Here is a 24,325-nt window from a genome sequence, read left to right as displayed (position 1 = left end):
TTATTTGCAATTAAATAAATAAGGAATTCGAAGATGTGTGAAGTATTAATCTTACGTTATACAAAAATTGATAACTTTTTTTATTTCGATCATGATTATTAAAATCTCTTCTAATTGGAATGCGTACAATAGCTATTATTCTCGGATTACGCGAGCTAATTTAAGAGAGATAAAATATATTTATATACATATATACAGGGTGTCCCAGAATCACTATCTGTTAATGGCAGATTCTTGAGATCACTTTGGAGACGATTTTTCCTCAGCAAAAATATCGAAGCATTAATAATTCCTGAGTTATAAGCGATCCAAAAAAAAAAGAAGAATTTTTCGTAAACTAAACTTTTTGAAGTTAAAAAGTTACTAAAATTACATTCTTCGGTTAATATCAAATAGAGTTTATTTTAATAGAATTTTAATTTAAGGCTGCAAAAATATATAATGGCAAAAATTGGAAACTTGCAAAAAATGATAACGTTCTTCGACATTTTCGCTAAGGAAAAATCTCCAAAAATGTGCCATTAGCAGATGGTGCAATGATCCTAAGACACCCTATATAACAGAAGAATTTATTTATTGCTGACATATTATAAATATTTATTTTGTAAAAAGATGGCAGAGTATTAATAAATTATACGAAAAGTTCGATAAAATATAAGCAATAAGAACAATATTTTTATCCTTTTTCATACGGTCTAACTAGCGATCATTGCGTTCGTTCCAGTTAGGATAGAGTTTAATGATCAAAATTGATTTGTGACATAATATGTCATTGAGCCATATGAAAATAACATATAATATTACTAAGAATCAAATAACATCAAACGTTAAAGAGGATATGAATACAAGCTATAGATTAAATTACGTGAGAGAAATATGCGCGTGTTTACTATAATAAAAATTGCATGTGCTTATTTTTAATAAATAAATTTACAATATTTATAATAAACATATTTTTAAAATAAACAAATTTATAATATTTATAATAAATAAATCTGCTATAGACTTTTAATAATTAAATAAAAAATAGTTTAATGAGCAAATTAATTAAAATATTAAAATTTGTAATTAACTTTTCTTAATGATTACAATAAGTTAACAAATTGTTATTAACAATTGCCATTTTAATTAAAATGACGAAAATATATTGCCATATTAGTAGAGTTATCTAATTGTAATAAAAATAATACAGTTTTGTGTTATCATATAATAAAAATACAGTTTTTTTTTAAATGAATTATACATGTCATGAGAGAAAGAGAGAGAAGCGTATAACGTTACGTGAGAAATAAAACCGGATCAGTTCCCATTAATTACACGTTTTCCATGTTATTATATGCCTATTCGCAAGTATTATACTAGATTATTTACAATGTCGTCGCATCTTTGTTTGCTCTTCTAATTCGCGACATTATTACGATAAAAAAAAAGTTGATAATTAAAGAGAGCAACGGTTTTTTCTATGTTACCGATATTTTTATCTCGTCAGAAAAATATTCATATGTTTCTTCTCGTAGGAGTGCGAAAAGATCTTCATTTTTCCTCTCGCGAAGTCCGTCATCTGATATGAGACAATTTAGCGATTGAATAATAAATTAAGGATGTTTTGGCTGTACAATAGTAGCAAGACACTGTCAAAATTAAAAAAAAAAAAAGAAATATATTTCTTACGTTTATGCTGTTTGAAAAATCAAATAAATAAGTCCGGATTATAAAAAAAAAGTAAAGTATCACAAAATGATATGGTTTTTCACGTCTTCGTAAAAAAAAAAATAGTTGTAACTAATATTTTTCCTAATTTATGACAAAAACTTTTGATCGTGAAATCAACTGCAAGAAAAAAAAACAAAAACAAAAAAAACGAGTAATTTGTAGAAAAAGAGAGAGAGAGAGAGAGAAATAATATTTTTCTACAATTTTTAGTAAATAACTTTTAAACGAGAAAGTGAATCTATATCAAGTTTTGCACAAATATTTATCCGAATTTTTTTAATATATGTAAAAATTTTTATTTCGTTGGTAATGTTTTTTCCTTTGTCAAATTTGTCAATAAATGTTACAATACGCAATTTTCCATACTAACTTTAAACTTAAATAATTTCCAAACCGTTTAGAGACTTGTGTTCAGATTTTGGTCAGATACTCAAAAGAGATGGTAGAACGGTCTACGAAATTTTCATGCTTTTGTCAATGTTTTAACATATGACACGTACATCTTTAAATAATATGGAATCGTTTCTATTCGTGAAGTAACGCTGCAAAATATATATTGAAGAAAATGCCGGGGAGAGAGTTTTCCCGACATTAGGTCGACGAGTCGAGTCGACGAACTATTGATTCGCAGAGCTCTGGCTACACGTTCTCAACTTACTCCTGACCGCGTCGCAGTGCTGTATTTCGTATATTTTCTTTTCTTTAACAATAAGTAATTTCTAGAAAAATTTTAAACTTTTCTGTTTAATATTATTGGTAGTTGTATGCATTGTAGAATCAAGAAAAGTGTTGAGGCATACGCGCATAGTTTCCCGATAAATAGCTTTTTTATCCTCGATAGAATTCGCCGATAATTATGAAGAACAAAATATTATTATTATAAAAATGCAGTGAGTTAGAAGTTTATATAGTTGTATATAATTGTAATTTTAATAGTTCTCTAACAACAAGTTAAAAAAAAAATTTATATTCAAAAATCCGATAAACCTGTTACGATTGTTATATTAAATACAGTTAGTGCTGGAAAATTATGTTTGAAACATAATATGTTGGTTATTCCGTTTACAGAGTTAGAGAAAGAGGATGGGAGTTTTTTTTGCTTTCAATTAATGCTAAGTAGCACGCACTAATTAAACGCAACATCGAGTCTATCCTTTAGCATCATTAACAGGAATTAACATAAAAATAATCTAAACAAAGCACTAAACTATTTTCAGTAATATACAAGTCCACAGTTTTGACTATTTTTATTTTGACATTATAATGCTCGTAATAATCTTATTGACATAATTTCAAAATATAATCATTTTTAACAGCGTTGCGAAAGAATCATTTTTTATTTTTTTTTTTTCTGTACAAGTTAAAACTTTCATCGATTTTTATATTTAATAATTTATATTTAAAAATTGAGCAGCATTTTAAAATTGGCAACTTTGATGAGAAGTTACAATGTTGTTCGGATCAATACTACGTCAATCTTGCCACCGTGTAACATTACTGTCGTTTCTCATACTAAAGCTGAAATGATTATAGCATTTCCCTTCCACGAATGTTACATTATATTATATTTTACACGCATCACGATGTTGCATATAAGAGCAAGTATATTCAAAAGCAAAATACAAAATTACATCCTGATAATGTGCCTCGACACAGGATTATTTAATGATAAAATTTTTTCTCACTCTTATTATCGTCGATAAATAAAAACGCACACTGTGTATAGCTTTCATAAGTCTTTTTTTTTTGCCTTACATCTTTTAAATATCTTACATTAAATCGCGACGTAAGCATTACATACTTCATGATCTTTACATTTCACATCAATATACGCTTTTTTACAATCATATAATATATTCTTCTATGGTTATTAGCAATTTAATATATCATTAATATATATGAAATATGAAGAAAAAATGTAGAAGCAACATATTTTTTGTAATTTTTATATTTTTAATACCTTTATTTTTAAGCTTTGATCACAATTTTACAATTATGTATTATAATATGTAACAATCAATAATAAAATATCACATGAATTAATCGCTGCTCTTCAAGGTCTTGATTAACTGAATGTAATTAATAATTTCACACTTTTTTCATAAGATATTTATAAGATTTGCATTGATAATGATTATAGAATAAATAGTATAACGTAACAAAAGAATCCAGACAGTACAAAACATACTCAGGATCATCCTGAATATGTCCAGGACGGTTCAGGACATTTGTAGGATGTTTTAAGATATTATTATAAATATATTTATAAAAAATTAATATGCATACATAATTATTTTTAGTTGTGTCGGCTATTTAATATAATTTAGAAATCTTAAGTATTATAATAAGTATTAATGTCCTATATAAATGTCCACTGGATAACCCCTGGATGTCTGTAGGATATATCTGCCCTGTCTATTATATTGGATGTCTTTTGGATTTCCAGAAGACATATACATGTGCAATTAATTGTTAATATTAATTTCATTTAATATTAATAATTGAATTTGATGCGCATATTTTCATATATCTAAAATTATTATTTCATGAGAAATATTACTATCCGCAACATTCCAAAAACTTTATAAAAAATAGTATTCAACCGCTAGTTCGTTTGTTTACCGCTATGCGACGCGCGAACTCGTATATTTGAGATTTGGTCATGAGAATTATATAAAGCTTGGAAAGAGCAACTGACAGGAAATTACAAATGTAATTATTTTCTATCAGTTCAATTTCTGATGCAATCCCAACATAGGGAATTCAGATATTGGATTGTTTAGAAAATATTACATGACTCAAACCCGGAAGCCAAACCTAAAATATTCATGTACAGCACGAAAGTCTCAAATATTAAAGAACGTGAACTATTTTTAATATTAGATTTTTAGTATTTGCAGTAAATAACAAAACACAATCTTAATTTATATTTAAATTTTAAAATTTGCTCCTTGAAACATACGAAAAATATCCCTAACATATAGAGATCCTTAGGATATTCCACAGAATCTTCCTGGATTCTCCAGAGGTTAGTATACGGTTATCATTTACTCTTCCTCAGGACACCCAGAAGAGATCCGAGAATTAAAATGGGATATCCTGAGGATATCCTACATGTATGTCCTGGATGCCCTTTGAACGTCCTAAGGACATCCTTGTGCTGTTTGGGAACATATCAAAGACTTTTCAAAGCATAATAATTAATTTTTTTGTGAAATTCAATAATTATTTAAATATTTAAAAAATAATAACATTTTAGAATTGATTAATTTCACAAAAATTTAAATAATATTGTATTTTAATTCGTATGCCACCTTAAATTTATCGCAAGTGAAACATACAAAAATTATCTTTCCGTTGATTTAAAACCGTTTAATATACACATCATAAATAAATCATGCTTATACATATTATCAATACATTTTGTCATTTATCTGACAAGCATACATATACACACATACATACATGTATGTAAAAATAGATTAAACAGTGTATATTACGATTTCGATTACGACTGCAATTTTTCGATTTAAGTAGACATTATTTCATATGCAAATCATAACCTCAATAAAATAAACGGCTTCGTTTAAGTACTCATATAATCAAGATTAGAATTCTCACGCCGATTAAATCGTCTCATATTATATGTATATAATCAAAGTTATCAATTATCAATCAATATTAACTAAAAAACATCGTTTAGAGTCATAAATGTTAGTTGACTATAAATACATACCATTTTTTATCAGCATATTAATCAAAATATGAATTATTCCATAGCGACTATAATTTATACTTCTAACCTGTACAGGGTGTTTTAAAACTGGAAGTCAATTGCTCGGAAGGTAACTGGGGACTTAAGGACAAGAAAAAAAAGTTGGTATGAACATAGGTCCGGAAATGCGTTGTTTTCGAGTTATCGCCATTTTTATGTTGAAATTTTAAGTTGCTTTGCTTTCGAAATTTTTTGTCAAATTGAAAGAAGAGATGGTCTTTACGAGTTTTATAACATAATTAAAGTCAAATAAAAGTTCCCGGGCTGTTTTAGTACTACCCAAGAAAATTAAAAAAAAAATAAATAAATCAAAATCATTTCTTCTTTCAATTTTGACAGAAAGATTCAAAAATAAAGCAATTTAAAATTTCAACATAAAAATGGCGATAAATCGAAAACAACGCATTTCCGGACCTATGTTCATACCAATTTCTTTTTCTTATTTTTGGGTCCCCAATAACTTCCCGAGCGATTGACCTCCACTTTCGAAATACTCAATATAACATATACTAACAATCGCAACAAATCTTCACCAAAGAGAGCAAAGGACGTGATAGCGTTCCTTATCATATGAAATGACTATTTATCGCTACGGGTCGATTAATTATATGTATATCAGCGATGAATGCATAAAAGCGTGATTCTGCATGAATCTTTGCTGAAAATTGATTGTTTTAATGTTAGCTAACTTATATACGTATTTATAATTAAACCTTTTTTCTTTATATTCTCTCTGTAATTCTCTATCTCTCACGGCTACAAATATAGATATAAATTGATAAACTTATCTCGGAGTTTGTTAACAGAATGTCAAAGCAAATCGTAATAAAGCAAGTAATTTTAGAAAATATAATTGACTATGAAATTGACTATAACTGATTATACCTATATGAAAAATAAAAATTTCGAATAAAACAATTTTAAAAATAAAAAAAAGAACAGTTCTAAAATAATATTTCTAAAGTATTTCTCGCGTAAAATTCAGTAAGATTAAGAGATGACTTCCAATTAATTTGTGAAAACAAGATAAAAATTTACCTAACTGCTAATAATAAGCATTAAGGATGTACAATATGTGTCATATGTCAAAACATTGACAAAAGAATGAAAATTTGGTAAATTGTTCTACTATTTCTTCCCATACACATACAACATAGAACATTGTAGCAATATTGCAACATTGTAGCAACATTGCGGCAATATTGAAATATTGCTGCAATGTTCTGTGCTGTATGGGTTCTGATTTGTATCTGTGCAAAACCTGGTCACAATTTTTGGTTTGGAAATTATTTAAATTTAAAAAAACATTGCTAACGAAATAAAAATTTTCACGTATATTAAGAAAACTCTAATATCCAAAACTTGTTTTAAATCCACTTACTTGTTTAAAAGTTATTTACTAAAAATTGTAGAAAAATATTCTCTCTCTCTCTCTCTCTCTCTCTTTCTGCAAATTACTCGTTTTTTTTTTTTTATTTCTTGCAGTTGATTGCAGAGGGTATTCATGATGAAATATTTTTGTCATAAATTAGGAAAAATATTAATTACAACCATTTTCTTTTACGAAGACGTTAAGAATCATATTATATTTTGTATTATATACTTTAATTCTTTTTATAATCGGGATTTATTTATTTGATTTTTCAAACAGTATAAATGTAAGAAATATGTTCCTTTTTTTAATTTTAACAGTTTTTTTGCTATTATTGTACAGCCAAAACATCCCTAAATGATTTTGATGCAACAAGTTCTTTGAACTTGAAGTTCCCAATCAATAATCTCGCAATTGTACATATGTTTAACCTGTATGCTATTCAAAAAACCTGTTCTCTCGAGTTTCGTTTGAAGTAAAAAAAAAAAAAAAAAAAAAAAAAAAAAAAAAAAATCAAAAGCTTCCTTTCTCGAAAGTTATAATGTACGACGCTAACGATTTCCACTTGGTAGTGAAGGAGAAATGGAAAAGATCTTATTTTAAAATCGGCAATGAGAGATCTCGAAGCAGAGATGAAATTCGCGAACGATTTTATGGAGTTTTTCTCCGAAAAAGGAAAAGAAACTCGCCGGGCGGCTTTTGTACATTGTTACATAATATCGTAAATGCGTAAAACGCGCAATAACGCGTGTATAATATATAAAATGTTATATTTTGAAAATAAAATTAAGTAAGTAAGTTTCATTTTACGAAACATTCTCTCCCTATAGAGAGTGTTATCATAAAAGAATATAAAAATAAATGTTATAACTGAAAATAGCCACAAAATTTCCAGGAATTTACAAGGAAAAATAAGGAAAATCAAAAATATATAGAAAACAAAAAGAGAGAGAGAGAGAAAATAAAGAACTCAATAAAAATCAATAAAATTTTTCACACACGATTTAAATAAATGTGCATACATCTTAATTAAATGGACGGTATTAAAACAAAAGGCAAATCAATATGAAGCCAAATTGAAAAAGCAATTTTACAGTAGAAGAAATTATATAATGATAGATTTATCGTAATTGAATTATATGTTTCCCGTTCGTCCATCATCGTTGTCACGCGCAATGCATATAAAAATAACTTTTTTTTTTTTTCCACCGAAAAACCGAGAGAGATCGAATGCGAAAAATTTACAGGTGCTAAACTCACTCACCTGCAGATGAATGGGCACTTTCTTCACTGGAGTACTCATCTTGCGAACACACAACGATCACAGTATGTATTTACTCTCCAATACGTGTGCGAATCACTCTTATTTTTGTTTCGTATGAAAGAAACGTTAATTTTACTGGGAAGCAGCGAGTCGAACAACGTAACTACACGACCAACACGATCGACTAAATACGAAAACGCGATGCGACTGACGCGACGCGTTAGTATCGTTTTCATCACTCGGTGGGTGGATCCCCACTCGACGACCTTTGCTTCCACCAATCGGAGTAGAACATTAGCGGAGCGCGGGAAATGTCAAATGTAAAATAGCTTATGCATTCCATTTGGCGTTACAAATGCTTCGAATTACTTGATTCGGAACAGAAAGGGGTAGAAATTTCATTGCTCTGATTAATCGAGCAGATTTTACAGTTTCTTCGCGGATATATTTATAATAATCAATTTCAATGTAAAATTAATTTTCCTTAAAATTGACGCACTCTCTATCGTTCGTCTAGCTTTTACTAGCCTGAGAAATTTAAATTAGTATTGTATTTCACATGAGAGATTTACTAAATTTTTAAATAGAAAGTTTTTTTGACATTAAATAAAATGAAATAAAAATATTGTATATATCTATCACAAATGTAAAACTTTTTCAAAATAATAAAATGGCTCTAAAATAATAAACAATAATCGATAGGGCTTTAGGATCCGTATAACAAAAAATTCACATTTAAAAAACAAAATCACACATTTAATATTAATAAATTAGAATAAATTAAGAGACAATAATAGATAAAATGTCTATTAATTTATTATTCTAATTTATTAAAATTAAATGATTTCGTTTTTTAAATGTGAATTTTTTGTTATACGAACATCTGATATTAGCTCCTAAAGCCCTTCTATCGATTATTGTAAACTTTTTTCTTCATCTGTAAAATATATCATAGTCATCAAAATGTTGTTAATGTTAAAAAAAATGATTAATTAACTAAAAAACATCCTTTAGTTAGTCCATCACATTATCATATTCTTGAGGTATTTATATTAAATTTTGAAATATCTCGTGTGTGTACACAATTAATTATACAATAATATAATTATTTTAAATTTTTTGCAGAAAGGAAGTTTAAAACACTAAATCTAGTTTTTATTTATTGCTCATTTGTCTCTAGTGTCGCATTTTTTCAAGATCTTATAAAATCTTATACTTTTTATTTATTACGATTTATTATACATTTTTTAAGTAGGAACATATTTTATTCGTGTAATTAAATTATATATCAATGAAATAAATACTTCGGTTTGTTTATTTCTTGCATCAAAAATAAACAGTTATATATTTGTGTAAAAAAGATACGTTTATTACATATATTGAATATATCGAAAACAGGCAGAAGAGTTCTAGGCATATATGAATCCTCTATCTTCAAATTCCATGTCGCATATGATAATAGCTTAAACTATTTACAATCTTATATATATTTATATATTTTTCTCTATAGTATTATAATAAAAAATTGTAGCAGAAATATATATATATACAGAAGTGTAACTCTGACATTTTATACTGAATATTTAGAGTCACATTTCTTTATTGGCGTTAATCTCAGGCCTTTAGCTAGCATTTGAGCTTCGAGGTCGCGGTCTTCGTTCTGATATCTAGAAGAAATAAATAAATATATATACATATATCTATATATCTATTTATATATGTATATATTTGTATTAATATTAAATAGTATTATTTGCTGAAGTTGTGCATATAACATATTTACATAAACCTTTTATTCAAAATCATTAGCATCATTTTCCAAAACATATTGATATTCAATTTAATTATTATCAAATGGAAAATTTGAATATATAGAACAGCTTAGATATATTACTGTTGATTTATTTCTTTTTTTAATATATAAACAGATGCGATATTCCTTTTTGTTTTATTTTATTGTCGGGAAGATAAAGAATTTGTATATTAAAGAATTTGTATTATAATTATAAATAATAGCAACTTTAATATATATGTATATATAATGTTTTCACTTATGACAATACACTTATGAAAATAAAGACATTTGTATTGACTTACTAGTCTATTAAAGCTATAACTTATACAATTAAATATTTATTATCGCATACATATTATCTATAAAATCTTATACTTTATTCAAGATTTAACATCATTATATGTTTTATTATTAGAAAATGTCAAAATAATAGAGATTTGTATAAAAATTTGCAAAAATATAATATATTTAATGCACAGCCCAGGTTTTATGAAAAAAATCTTATATATAACTCATATATATATAGCCGATTATAAATTGATAGCACATAATCAACTACTAGAGACTAATTGATTTTATATCTATATGCCATTATAAGAAATTTACGAATTGGGTGAATCTTAAGTTATTCATAAATTGATAAAAATACATTTACTTAACACTTTGCCGACCGATTGGATAGATCTATCCGTTTCATAAGTCATTATTGAACGACCGAATGGGTAAATCTATCTTTTTGCTACACCACCATTGTAACCACTCAATATAAGCATGTTAAACATCAATAACTACAGATTTCTATACCTTCTATAAAGGTATAAAATTCTATACCTAGACTGCTAACATGACTATATCATATCTGATGAGATATGAAACAAGGGCAGTTCATTTACAATTGAGTGTAAGTGTATATACAGTGTATATGTAAGTAAATGTAAGAATATAAGTATGTATATAATGTACATTAATGCAATCTATGTATATATATATATGTATATTCTATCGAATTGTAAATGGCTGTCCTTGGCTTCATCTGTAATATTGCTCTTAGCGATCTAGGAATAATATATATGTATATAGAAGTCTGTGTCAATAGCACTGTAACTAAATATCTAAAACAAAAAAGATAACATTGATAGGCATTTATTTTGAGAATGTATTTATCCAGTAACGATACACATATATCGTTAATGTGCGGATTTTTTAATCGTTTTCGAACCTTGATAACTTGAACATAAACTTGATTGTTTGAAGCGTTATCATACTATTGAAAAACAATAAAACATGTGTGTTTTATAATTGTACCAGTAAATATCAATAATCTTATTTGCTATTTTCATATAATATATAAAAGTTAAATATAAAATAAATTTTTAATAATAAAGAAATGTGATGAATTTTTTTTTTTGAATATCATATATTTAATCTTCATATTATAAAAGTTATGCAAAGTTAAAAGAAAACATTGTATTGAGTGCGATTCGAAAAAACTGCGGTGCCTATCGCTTATGTTAATTACGCTTAACTTAGGCGGTAGGCAAAGTGTTAAATAATTTACCCAAGTACTTTGAATACTTCGGTATATTGACGAATTAGCTTCATACTTATATTTAAGTTAGTTATTTTTGAACAAACTGTTTTAACTTATTAATTCTTAAAATTCTATTTCTTAATTGCTTTATATTTTTTTAAATATATATCTTTTATATAAAAGGATATCTTTGAAAAATTATTTAATGATGTATATTTAAATAATTTACTTTTTTGTATGTGTATAATTTATATTTTTAATAATATACAACTTTGAAGAATTTTCATGTGCTTTTAACTTTATAATATTTTTTTACGCGAATATATATGGTTTTTCAGAAATACAGATTTTAAATTTTATAAGATTTTTTCATATAATATTTAATTTCTTCATAAATAAAAATTTTACTATATCAACATATCATAAAAAAATTTGCATTGCAAAATGATATTACAAACAATCTATCTTCAACATTTTTATATGACAAAATTTTTATAATATTTATATTTATATTTATTAATTTATATAAATTTATTTATATAAATTAATTTATTATTTTATATAAAATACATTATAATCGTTTAAAAAAATATATATATACGCATTTTTAGCGAGTTAATTATTAATGATAAATAAATAATGATTATATTAATATGATACTAAAAACATTATATTATATCTATTTTAATGTGCATATTTATTTTTTATATTAATAATAATAAACAGATAATCTAATAATATGATAAGAATGAAACGAACATGCTAATTAGAGCCAAACACAAATGAATCGCATACACAACTCGAATGTTCATTAATATAATTATAAATATTCAGTTATAAGTAAACACAATAAGCCAATAAACATAAATTGGGAAATGATGCAAACAAGCGGAGATTTTTATTTTTAAACAAGCTCTCTGCAATTATTAAATATGCGCAATGTAATTATTTCGTATCACTTTGGAGATTTAGACTATTTTTTTTATCATTTAATAAAAACCGTTTCAGACAACAATCTCTTATGAAGAAAATTGGCTATCTACACACACATCCAAGATTTCCATTGTATCCCAATCAAACTCATGATTCATCAGTCTGTGATTCGTGATAACTAAATGTTGAAGCATCATAATCCTTACATGAATAAATCTCATATCGTATATCATGTTATTACATGATATATCAAAATGTGTTTTGGTAAAATATTTCTTTGCACTTGGATGAAGCAACAATTTATTTATACCAATATACAATATTCTCCTATCAAGATTATGGCTCAAGAAGACTGGAACATATAAAATATATTAAAAAACAATAAGCTTTCAATATTGTGAACACTATTATTGTTAAATGCAGTCAAATTTTTCTCTTTCAATTATTTTTCAACAATGTTTTCAGATGTACATATGAAATATCGGACAATGAATACCTATATATTCATATCCAACAAACTATTAATAATAAATTTGAAATTCTTTGATGGAATCTTGGGTAAGAGAGTAAAAAAGCCTTAGATCAATGATTGTGCTCCTTTTGTAGCAGAGAGAGAGAAAGAGAAAGAGAGAGAGAGAGGGATGGAAGGAGGGAGGGAGAGAGGGGGAAGAGAGAGAGAGAGAGAGTGTGTTGAGATTCATAGTTCAGATATGTGCCAAAGAAAGTAGATTTATAAAATCAGTCAAGTTCTAAAAAAACCATTATTTAATAATAATTCATGACAAAAAAATTTAATCGATTATCGATATTTTATTTGTATTTTTTACGTTTTGCAAACAGATTGTAATAAGTTTTTTTATGTAATCTTTCTTTATTAATATAAATTTTAGTATCACTATATAAAAGAAGGAAAACGTTCATTTGATAAATATTTTTATCAATGTTCCCCTATCTCCATTCACTAGTGAAAATAACATTGTGATTGTCACGCATTAATCTCCTCACAGAAATAATGGCATTGATTAAGCATTTATCAAAAGGTCATCTATAGAAATAAAGATTGGAACGTTTATTGATAATAGCGGATGATATATTTGCTTTTAATGACTATTTACATATTGGTAGAAAGTTTATTGATGTGCTCAATGTTTTTAATGAATTCAAATATTTTTATTCATTAGGTAAGTACGAATTCTCATGTAATTATAAAAAGCCTTAGATCTCAAATGGAATACGAATAGAAGATAAATTCATAAACCATTTATTTCTAATACTAAAGAATAGAAGAAGCAAGATCTTTTTCTAAAAACAGAAAAATCAAGATTGATTCTAAAGGAAGAAAAGGAAAAAGAAGAATGTTCAACAGGTTCAAAGAAGAATTCAGTATTTGTAATCGCCTTTTTTAATTGATTATTATTATAATGAAGATTCTTCCATGACAGTACTCCCCAAATCATTCCATTGATATAGAACAGTCTAATATTTGTTCAAAATGGTTTGAAAAGGAATTTAAAACATATTATTTTGATAATTAGACTTCTCTGAAGGCATTTTTCTGCGTCTGGCTCTATTAGCCTGTTATTATATTTGTTTTCATTTTTTATATTAATTATATTTTGAGAATATTTAGAATAATTAATAATATGTATACTTTTTTTACATTTGCTAAATTTAATTACACAGCTGTTTAAGAGTAGCAATTTTATTTATTATTATTAATTTAATAAATCGTTTTACGATTAATTTATCTATTTATTTTGTTATTAATGATAAATCTTTACTCCGAATTTTGTCGCCAATTATAGATCGTTTACATGAGGCTATATATGAAAAAAATATTAGAATTAGAAATTCGTGCATTTTAAAAATATTGAGATATTTGAAGCAAATAAACATTTTAATCATTTTTTAAACATTTTAGATTGTTATAATTAGTTTTTTTAAATTCAAATTTAATATATTCATGGTTCACGATTTAGAAATCCGGGTTTGATTCCTCACAGGATTTAAAAACTGTTTTTTCTTTTCATGCATTACGTAAAAATGATCAGTCCCACTTCAAGCCACATGCAAGTTATTTTAAACTGTCTACTACTAACAAATATAAAAATTGATGAAAATAACAGACACAAATAAGTGAAAGAAATAAAGTAAAATAATCATATGAAAAAACTCATCAACTTATAAAATGCATTGCTTTTTAAAACAGGTAACATTATATTTAGGAGAAATGTGCATACATATTATTGCAATTATTCACAATCAATAAATAATGAAGTATTATGTTTTGCAGATTGCATATTGAAAAAGACATATAGTATGTATACGTATTGATTGGCGATATTCCAACAAGCGTATAGGTGTTCGTAGAAGATTTAAAATTCAAAACATGCTAATAGCTCCTTATTACAATTGATAAATATTTTTGCTATATAAAATAAAAAAATATACAAAAATAAATAGTTAACAATATAAAAATGCAAGACAGATACTCAGAAGTACGTGAAAGTATTTTCAAAATACGAATGTAACATGCATATATAGATGTAATGCAAGTCAAACATGATGATCTACACCACCTTTGTCGTTCTTCTTCTAATAGAGCAATTAAGGAATCCCTCTTTGCTACTATCTCTAACATTTCTGTCAAGATTTCTCCTTCCTTTTTAACATCATCACTAGTCTTCTTATCATCTATAAAATAATATAATCTTTATTATACAATTATTTTATAATATTGTGCAATATTTCATTTATGACTCATATATATTTTTATAAGAATATTTTATTATTTTTTTATATTTATTAGAACAATTTTAAGGAATAAAACAATGTATTCTTTTTTAAAGCACAGAATAGAAAAAAAAATTTTTTTGAATTGCCGATAGCGTGTTAAAATTGAAACTTCAAGCTTAAAAATGTTTTTTTTTTTTTTAATTTTTTATCGACAATGATATTTCGCCGACGATTTTAACATTTTGAAAATAGCCCAATTTTTAGCGTATGAAAAGTGTTCTCTTTTTTTGTTGTGTAGTATATTAATACATGAAAAGCTAAATTGTTTGATAAAAATATAAACAACATTTTACAATATATATATTGTATATACACATACAAATAAAATTATACAAATAAAAAAGAAAATTTGCGCGTTACAATATTATTTATAAAAACGATTATAACATATGCATTGTAAGTTATTTTCCTGCTGCAAATGCTGTATTAATTTACAATTAATTATGCACTATATTTTTGAACCATTATAAGTATCGTTTAGCAGGATATTTTATATGCATCTCTTTTACAAAATGTATATTTATATATATACAATTAATTGTAATTATCTTATATACATTAATGAATCGGAAAAAAAATAATTACCATCATTAGCCAAACGTTCACGCAATTCTTGTTGCAGTCGTTCATGACGATCTTCTAATTGAACTTCTTGCGCACGTACTAGAAGCTCTTTTTCATATCTGCGCAGTTCTGTGCGTTCCTTCATAAGATCAAACCATTCCCTAAGTAAATCGGCTTCTTCATGATTGGAACAATCTAAATAAAAAATTATATATAATTTCTCAAACTATATTATTTTCTCTACATACAATGTATGATATATTTATTTCATCATATATTTATTTCAAAATAAATATAATATTCCAATTAAAATTTTTTATTGAATATTGTTATATTGATAAAAAATATGTAAAAAACAATTAAAAGATATAAATATCAATAAATATCAAGCAAAATAAAAGCAAAAAATTTATGACTCACAAATTACATTCATAAATGAAAGCAAAAAGCTGTGTATATATAATATTAAATATATCTATGATGAACATTTTAAGAAAATCAGAATTTCCGTATGTATATATACATAAAAAGATATATTACCTCCTTCACCACGCAGTGCTTTCTCGACACTTACACCTCGGCTTTCCAATTCCTTTTGTTTCACTTCAGTTTCCTCTAATTTTCTCTGTATTTCTTGAGCCATACGCAATCTTTATATATAAAATATATCTAAATTAACAATGTTTGCAAATTAAAGCTGTTTTTTTAAACATTTGTATATTAAGTGTGCAGGAATGATGAAACAAAATTTAATTCATCCAATTTATTGGCGAGGATATCTTCTATAAGATTTAAAAAATTAGGAAATTAGGAAACACATGTACGACGATCCATTTTGATATTTTTACTAAAAAAAAATCAGCTATATTTGTCAAGAAGAATAGTTTCTAAACATTTCATATAAGTAAAGTAACTATCTTATTGTTGTATTATATTCAATTTTTGTGAAAATTTTTCTAAAATTTCTCTCAAAAATTTAGTGTATTTAACTCACCATGTGTTATTCTTTTAATTTTTTTAGATATATCACATAAGAGTATATTCCTTACCTCTTTAATTGGGCCTGTCTAGATACTTTTTTAGCAGACTTTGATTTACGTGGAACGCTATTGCATGATTCTTCAGTTGCAGTTATTTTTTGCATACATGATGTCGACAAAGCAGCTGTTTTTGTATCGTCATCCGACAAACTGTTATCTGCAATCTCTAAGATTTTTGTTTTGTTATATTATATATATTATATATTTTGTTTTGCTTTTGATAAATCGATAGTATGATATAATTCATATATTTTTGTTATCATTAAAAATATATCTGTTCATCACACAAACATACACACACTTTGCTAAGTTGAATAACTGTATAACATGTGTTCCAATATTCATAAAATCAGTGAAGAAAGAATTATTATATAATTCACATTTATATAATCCATACCTGATACTTGAGTGGTAGATATAGAATAATTAAGTGGTGGTGGTGGCACGGGTGGTGAACTTTCAGTGATAAAATTTCGTACAAGTATGTCTTCGCACATACTTTTAGGTCTTGTATCAGATTTTGAGGAGACAATTTTGTCAAACTGTAAAAGATTTTAAAATATCAATTAAAAAATAAAAATTTAAATTTAAATAATTATTTTGAGTATTACAATCATAAGATTTTAATATAAAATAATAGTAAGACTGTTAAAAAAAATTTAAGAACAGTGTAATAATATTATAAATATTATTATAATATAAAATATTATAATATTATAAAAATCGACAATTATAATATTTTATAGATTTGCTTTGTTAAACAAAATAATAGACAGACTCAAGGAACAAGCAGTGGTAGATATATATGCAATATATATTAAATCAAAAGTTGAACTATTCGCAAGAATTTTAATAAAATAGAATTCACGAAAATAATACTTAAGCCTAAAAATAAATATATCGTAAATCGTATAAAAATAATAACGCAAAATACAATAATAACGTAAACGTTTCTGTTCTAGACTGAACTCTCTTCAGTAATATAAAAACATAGAAAAGTGGAATATAAACGGTCAAAATGTAAAAATTGTCAAACAGAATGTTGATTGTTAATGCTTATAAATAACTCCAAAGGTACGTCAGCAAAGATCAGCAAAGGTCAAATAACACTTACTTTTCCTCTTGATTTTGAAGTCAATCGAAACATTGATAGCTTGTCTTTCTGATTAGATGATGGACTGGATTCCTTCTTGAAAAAAAAATCCGACACTGCTTGTATAATACTCTTTCTTCTTTCTGAATCTTTCGGTTTTTTCTTATCTCTTTTAATTATTGTACTATTGTTATCCGAACACGATAAACCTGTGGTATTAAACAATTCGTCCATTGATTTTGCATTAGCCGCTGGTAATTTCTGAAAATTTGTCTTCTTCGCGATATTTTTCATATTGTCGGTACTCATACTAGTTTGTAATTTCAATTCAGAATTATCTATTGCACTAAAGTAATACGATCTAGTTCTTTCAGTTTTTGGCGTATCATCTTTTCTCGCATCATCCATCGAAAGTTGTCTGCGAATCACCTTCATTCTTAATTCCTTGATCCTATCTTCGGGGCTTAAACCTAGATCCTCGTCACTCTTCATCCTAGCTCGCTCTCTGGCATCCTGCCTGGCCTTTTCGGCTGTTCTCCTTGCTTCTTCGCTCTTAAATCTTGGTGGCGCGATTGGCGTCTTGAAAATATTCTCTAAAATATTCTCTATACTAGTCGGTTTTTTGTCTGTCATCTGCAATTGGCTTAGCTGATCAGTCTTCTTTGGAAATTGTTCTTTGGCTTCAACTTGATCACATTGCTCATGAGAGTGTGAAGACACTGAAGAATCCAGCAATTTGTGTGCCTCGTCAGAAGTTGTACCATCTGGATTGTTTGTTAGTGATATTATAGAAGCAGGCACAAACCTGTTACCAATGGAAGAAACATTAGATGATTCTTGTTTCATCGGCGATAGCATTGTGGTAAAGGATGAAGCTCTAGCAGCTCTTCGAGCCTTTTTCTCGGCTGACTTCTGCTTGTGAGCCTCAACCTTATCCATCAAGAGATCCTGAATAACATTCTTCTGCTTCGATCGCTCTTTGGTGATCTCTTCAAGTTTTCTCGAAGTTGCCGGGGAATTGATATTACTATTATTCGCAATTGTTTCCTGACATTTAATCTCTTCGGCAATTATTTCCGCAGTATATGTTTGCGCCATGCTCTTCGAGTTCTTCCGCTTCGATTTTCTTACGTCGATAGAATCTTTCGCGTTGCTAAATTCTGCGATTCTAAACTGCAGCCTTTTTACGTATTCTAAATAATCTGGGTTGTTGGAATCCGCTTTGACTGGCTCGTCGCGTTTTTCCATTTCTAGAGGAACTATAGATATCTGAGGATTAACCGGACTGGCGAGTACTGTAACGACTTCACTGGTTGTTGTATCTTCTGCTGGCTCCATCACCAATAAACTATCTTCCTCCATCGATTGGAACAATTCCTTGTTAATAGCTTCTACCAGTGGCTCTCGCGTTGCGTTCTCCTTAAACTTCTCTTTGCCCTGTTCTTCGATTGTTTGAATTTCTGATTTAGTTGATGAATTATTCATGACGGGCTCATTTAGCTTGCCAATCACATCCTCCATAGTAATAGGATCAATCTCGATCACATTGGCATCCTTAAAACCTTCTGCCTCTTCTTCGCTATAGAAATCATTTTCTAAGTCCAATCTTGCTATTGGCGCATCAGCGATCGATAAATTGCACGACGAGATATCAGGTAGAATTGTCTTGACGTTTACGAACTCGACATAGCCTCGATTTCTCAACATTGCAATATTGGAAGCGTCTTGAAGACTGTCATCTAACAGTGATTCGTTGTCCGTATCCATATAATTAATGTCCTCGCCATTGACTAATAATTTCGATGTGCTATTGCTTGGATATTTCTGATCGATTAGCCGGTCGATCTTAGAATATTCAAGTTCCGTATCCTCCTCTTTGGCGATTCTGACAGGCGTGGAAGTCAATTTTGCGTTATTTCTTCGTACAGTAATAAAATTAGGATCAATGTCAAGCTCTACATCGCGGAGATCATCAGAGACCAAAGCTTCCCCATCGCGAGCCCATTCGGAAAATTCTGTCTCAGTGAATGCCGCGGTAGTAATGTCATTCTCTTCGGAATCATCTTGCTTGTTAGATACCATCGAAGCTTCGGAAGAACTGTTGCAATCTCTTTTATTATCATCCCGCAAGTCTAATTGTTCCATATTATTATTCAGCGTTTCAATAGTACGTGCATTGTCTATTGATGAATCGGCATTCGATGGATCGATTAATCGGCGATCCTGCAAGAAGGAGACCTCGATAGAGTCTGGCTCGAAACTTTGACCATCATCGGGATCGTAATGCTTGTATCGATCAACTCCCTCGTCGAGTAGAAGATCACCGTCAGTACTGTGAATCTGTAATCTAGGCGGCGAAAGATTTATAGCGACAAATTGATCATTCTCAACCGCTTCATTAGAATCGGACGAAGATAGCGAATCGCTATCTATCTCAGAGTCATCCGAACTGGCATCTTTATCTTCCTTCTTCTTATTCCAATCTACTTGTGGCACGACAATGGACGTCTCGTGAAGAGGACTACGCGGTCTGAAACCGTTAGTTTCTTCCGTGTTGCTCAAAAGAAATTTCTCCGTATTCTGTGAACTTGTCATATCCTCTATGGAATCCTTGGTCAAATTATTAGTTTGATGTAGAAACACTGGTTTGTCGATTAACTCTCTGTCTTTTATCGAAGACTCACCATAGATATTAGGTGCTGTCTTTGATTTCAAAATACTGGATTCCTTTAACAAGTCAGGTAATTGTTGCGTTTTGGGCGGATTTTCTATCGGAGTTGTTGGCTTGTATGCGATATCGTTCGATAAATGTCGGCAGCGATCGGTTGAAAATTGTCGTGAAAATAAAATCGTAGGTGACAACGGAGAAAGTGGCGCATTGTTGGTTCGCAGCTTATTAGTACCTTGAAAAAATTACATATAATTATATACATATGATGCTTTGAGAAGATGGAAAGTAATTTTACCGATCTCCCCAATCTTTCTAATCAATAATCATTAAGCACAAATCATACTGGATTATTGCAATATATCAGAAAATATGTTTTGTCGTTAAAAGATTCAAATTATTAAGATATTATAAAGAAAATATTACTATAAGAAGATATAAAATATTAGACTGTATATGTATATACACACAGTGTGTTTCACAAAAAGTGTACAAGGTGTTTTCTCCGAAACTTGAAACAAACATATAAAAAAACACAAAAGACAAAATTTATAAGATTTTGAGGGAACAAAGTTGATAATCTTGAATTTTAATTAAAGTCATTTTTGAAAATCATGAAAAGGTCAACTTAGAAATTAATTGATGTATAAAAAACGCATAGCTGTTTAAAAAAAAAAAAATATGAATTTGCAAGCTACATATTTTTTCTTAAAAACAACTATGTGTTTTCTTTACACTAATTAATTTTTATAATTCTGTGTATGAAAGTATTGACCTAAGATCATCGAAAAATGAATATTTTACGAAATATTTCATATAATTTATGTAGTATATGTCAAATTAAAGTAAATTATCTTGTAAACTATTCAATTTTTGGCCATCCTATCCTTATAATTTTTAGTAAATATTATAAGTAATCGATTTATATAAAAAAATTAAGGTTGCTCCGTTTAAAAAAAACTAGGTTGACCTCATGACTTTGAAAAATGACTCATGACTTAGTTAAAATTTAAGATCAACTTCTTTCCATCTCAAAACACTATAAATTTTGTCTAAAATATTTTGTTGTACAATGTCAAGTTTCGGGGAGAAAGCATCTTGCAACTTTTTATGTAAAACAACCTGTATATTTGTGTGCGTGTATATATATATACACGCACACAAATATACAGGTTGTTTTACATAAAAAGTTGCACCATTACCAACTATTACCATATATTTAAACTTGTGTCTTAAACTGTATCATAAACTTTTGTTTATGCATAGTAACAAAAGAAGACACAAGTTTAAATATATGGTAATAGTCATTCATTCATAACAGAGACATCAACATATCTGTAGGGCATCTCGATTTTTTCAACTGAACAAGTAATCGCTAGAAGACGATATTTGCGAAGTAGAATACTATGTAAAGTGCGAGAATGACTAAATCAGGAATTAAACCCGAATTTTTTGCTTTCCGGGCAATTACTCTTACAACTGAACTATTTAGACCATCTAATGGCACTTATAAGACAATATACGATTCCTAGCGAACAATGTCTAGCTTTATATCATATCTGATCAGTCACTCAATGGATGTATGGCACTGACTGCGAACTCCACGCTAGAGAACTCCACGCTAAGAATAATTATGATGTAATTCCAGAGAGATGATGATTTCTCTCTCATTGATAATTAAACTATGGTGCCTAGGCAAGCAATCGCAAGAGACTTTCAGAGAATTGGACTTTTGATAGATTGCAAGTGGCCACATCCAACAATCCCTTTAGTATACAGTAAACTTCCCCATTGTTTTTTGTGCAATACTCCTCAGAATGGACCTTCGTTATATTTATACAAAAATGTGTGATATAAAAACATAAACATGTAATATAAAAATACCTTGGAGAAATGCTTGCATGGTAGGACTGGGTTCAGGCGCTGGGTTTAACAGCTTTTGGTGCTGAGAGATCGCATCAGTGAAGTTTCTTAGCTTCGTGTCCACGTTCGACGTTGATCCTGATTTTACAACGGAGCCACTCAAAACTGATCCGCCCAGTAAGTAACGTTTTTTCAATTCTAAAGAGAGTCTTGAGGCGATTCCTCCAGTGGAATGGGTGCGATTCAAAAGATAATCCCCCTTTCGTGGGTTCAGCAATGGTATTCGGGTATTCGTGTCGACAGAAACCGACACATTGCAATTCACCTCCTTGCTCGGCTCAGATTTAATACGGTTATCCTTCATAAGCTGCTCATTGCTGGTATCCTCTTGCTTCTTTTCTTGCTTTATGTTGCTATTAATCGAAGAGATCATCTTGCTCTTTATTTGCACTTTCTTCGGTTCAACATAAGTACCTCTTGTTTTCCGCACGTACGAGTCATTAATAGTAATCTCAGGAATCTCGTGTTGTGTTGGAGTCGCTTCATCGTGTTCGAATTCTGAATCGGTCGAGATCTCCGTCGCAGAGTTTTCTGCGCTCTCTTCAGTCGACGCGTCCTCCGATGATGCAACCTATGAAACAAAGTCATTGTGCTAAATGAATATTATAGCGAATATATAGCTAGACATTAGTTAAGTTTTAGTAAATTAGTATGAAGAACGAATGTGAAGAAAGAGCTATAATATGTTAATATTCTGCTTATAGTGTACATTGGATGCAGTTCTATTATGTGTATATATTGATACGTTTTATAAAATGCATGTGAATAAAAAAATGTTATTTTTGTAAGTGTTGCCTAAATCAATGCTATATTATGGCTAAAAATATCTTAGTTATAAAATATCAGAATTTCTTTTTCTCATAAGAGAATGTTAGTTTAAACTTACTTTTTAAAACAAAGTAATCGCATATTATGATAAATGATTTTAAGAATTTAAACATAAAAGAACACAAAAAGAAAAAAATAAACTAACTTAAACAAAAAATTAAAACAAGAATTTATCACATTATATTATCATGTTATATGTTTATAAATATTCAAAAAATTAATTCGAGTAATATCAAGATTGTTCTCTTTCACATTTAATTCTTATACATAACAGTAGGCACGCACGCACGCAAAATACAAGAGCAATTCCGAAATTACATAGCAACACTGATTAAGAACGACGTGTCCCACAAAAAATTGCTGAAGTTAATCAGCTGTTATTTTTAAATACATATAAAGAGCAAGAAACGTAAAATATCTTCTAATAAAAGGACATTTGACAGTTTTATTTACATATGAATTAAAGACAACGAAGATATTTTACTTTTTTTGTTCTTGGTATGCATTTAAAAATAACAGGATTTATTTCAGCAGCTTCCCATGGGACACTCTATATGTAAGTTGATATTCTTTGTATGCAAATTTAAATTAATTTTACATCTTTTTGGGATAATTTTTATTCGTGTGTAATTTATATAAATTTTCAGAAAATTATAAATAATCAATATATCAATCATATCATGATTGTTATTAAAATCTTTAAAAAGAAATATCCAAAAATTTGTCAAAATGATTTGTTACTCAGTTTTAATGTTGAAAAAATGCATTCTATAATAATAATATATTTATTATGTATATATGTAACTATCTGATACATATATCAAATTTATGTAATAAAATCCAAGTTTTATAATTAAAATGAGAATGTGGTGAGACATTTAATAAAGTATCGGCTGGTGGTAATCTTTAAACAAATTAGTCAAAATGGGTAAGTAAACTACTATTTTTAACACGAGCACTAAATCAAACACAAACGATTAATGATTTGAGTCGCTGTTAATGATAAATTAGTTCAATAACACTCCATTCA

The 24,325-nt window shown here is 28.1% G+C and overlaps 2 protein-coding genes across 12 annotated transcripts in view; both read right to left on the bottom strand.

Annotated features, from left to right (window-relative positions):
* Positions 1-8,321, bottom strand: part of Crmp (Collapsin Response Mediator Protein) — a 40,697-nt gene extending 32,376 nt beyond the window's left edge. For all 4 annotated transcript variants that reach the window (XM_070305577.1, XM_070305575.1, XM_070305576.1 and 1 more), the window contains exon 1: positions 8,125-8,321. In XM_070305577.1, the coding sequence (XP_070161678.1) occupies positions 8,125-8,163 (39 nt within the window). In that variant the 5' untranslated portion in view covers positions 8,164-8,321. The remainder of the gene's footprint in view (positions 1-8,124) is intronic.
* A 1,143-nt stretch (positions 8,322-9,464) lies between these two features.
* The window catches only part of Mical (Molecule interacting with CasL), a 44,555-nt gene continuing 29,694 nt past the window's right edge, over positions 9,465-24,325 (bottom strand). For 7 of the 8 annotated variants that reach the window (XM_070306551.1, XM_070306555.1, XM_070306556.1 and 4 more), the window contains 8 exons: positions 22,429-23,038; positions 17,898-20,779; positions 17,181-17,325; positions 16,793-16,949; positions 16,284-16,393; positions 15,765-15,938; positions 14,963-15,077; positions 9,465-9,791 (listed from right to left, as the gene is read on the bottom strand). In XM_070306551.1, coding sequence (XP_070162652.1) covers positions 9,695-9,791; positions 14,963-15,077; positions 15,765-15,938; positions 16,284-16,393; positions 16,793-16,949; positions 17,181-17,325; positions 17,898-20,779; positions 22,429-23,038 — 4,290 coding nt within the window. In that variant the 3' untranslated portion in view covers positions 9,465-9,694. Of the gene's footprint in view, positions 9,792-12,589; positions 12,736-14,962; positions 15,078-15,764; positions 15,939-16,283; positions 16,394-16,792; positions 16,950-17,180; positions 17,326-17,897; positions 20,780-22,428; positions 23,039-24,325 lie in introns of all 8 variants that reach the window. The other variant, XR_011447791.1, reaches the window with a different exon arrangement.

Source organism: Polyergus mexicanus, unplaced genomic scaffold (genome assembly GCF_030449975.1).
Source record: "Polyergus mexicanus isolate NDT 795.1 unplaced genomic scaffold, iyPolMexi1.0 SCAF_13, whole genome shotgun sequence".
Classification (NCBI taxonomy): Eukaryota; Metazoa; Arthropoda; class Insecta; order Hymenoptera; family Formicidae; genus Polyergus; species Polyergus mexicanus.
This window is presented reverse-complemented; position numbering and strand designations above follow the sequence as displayed.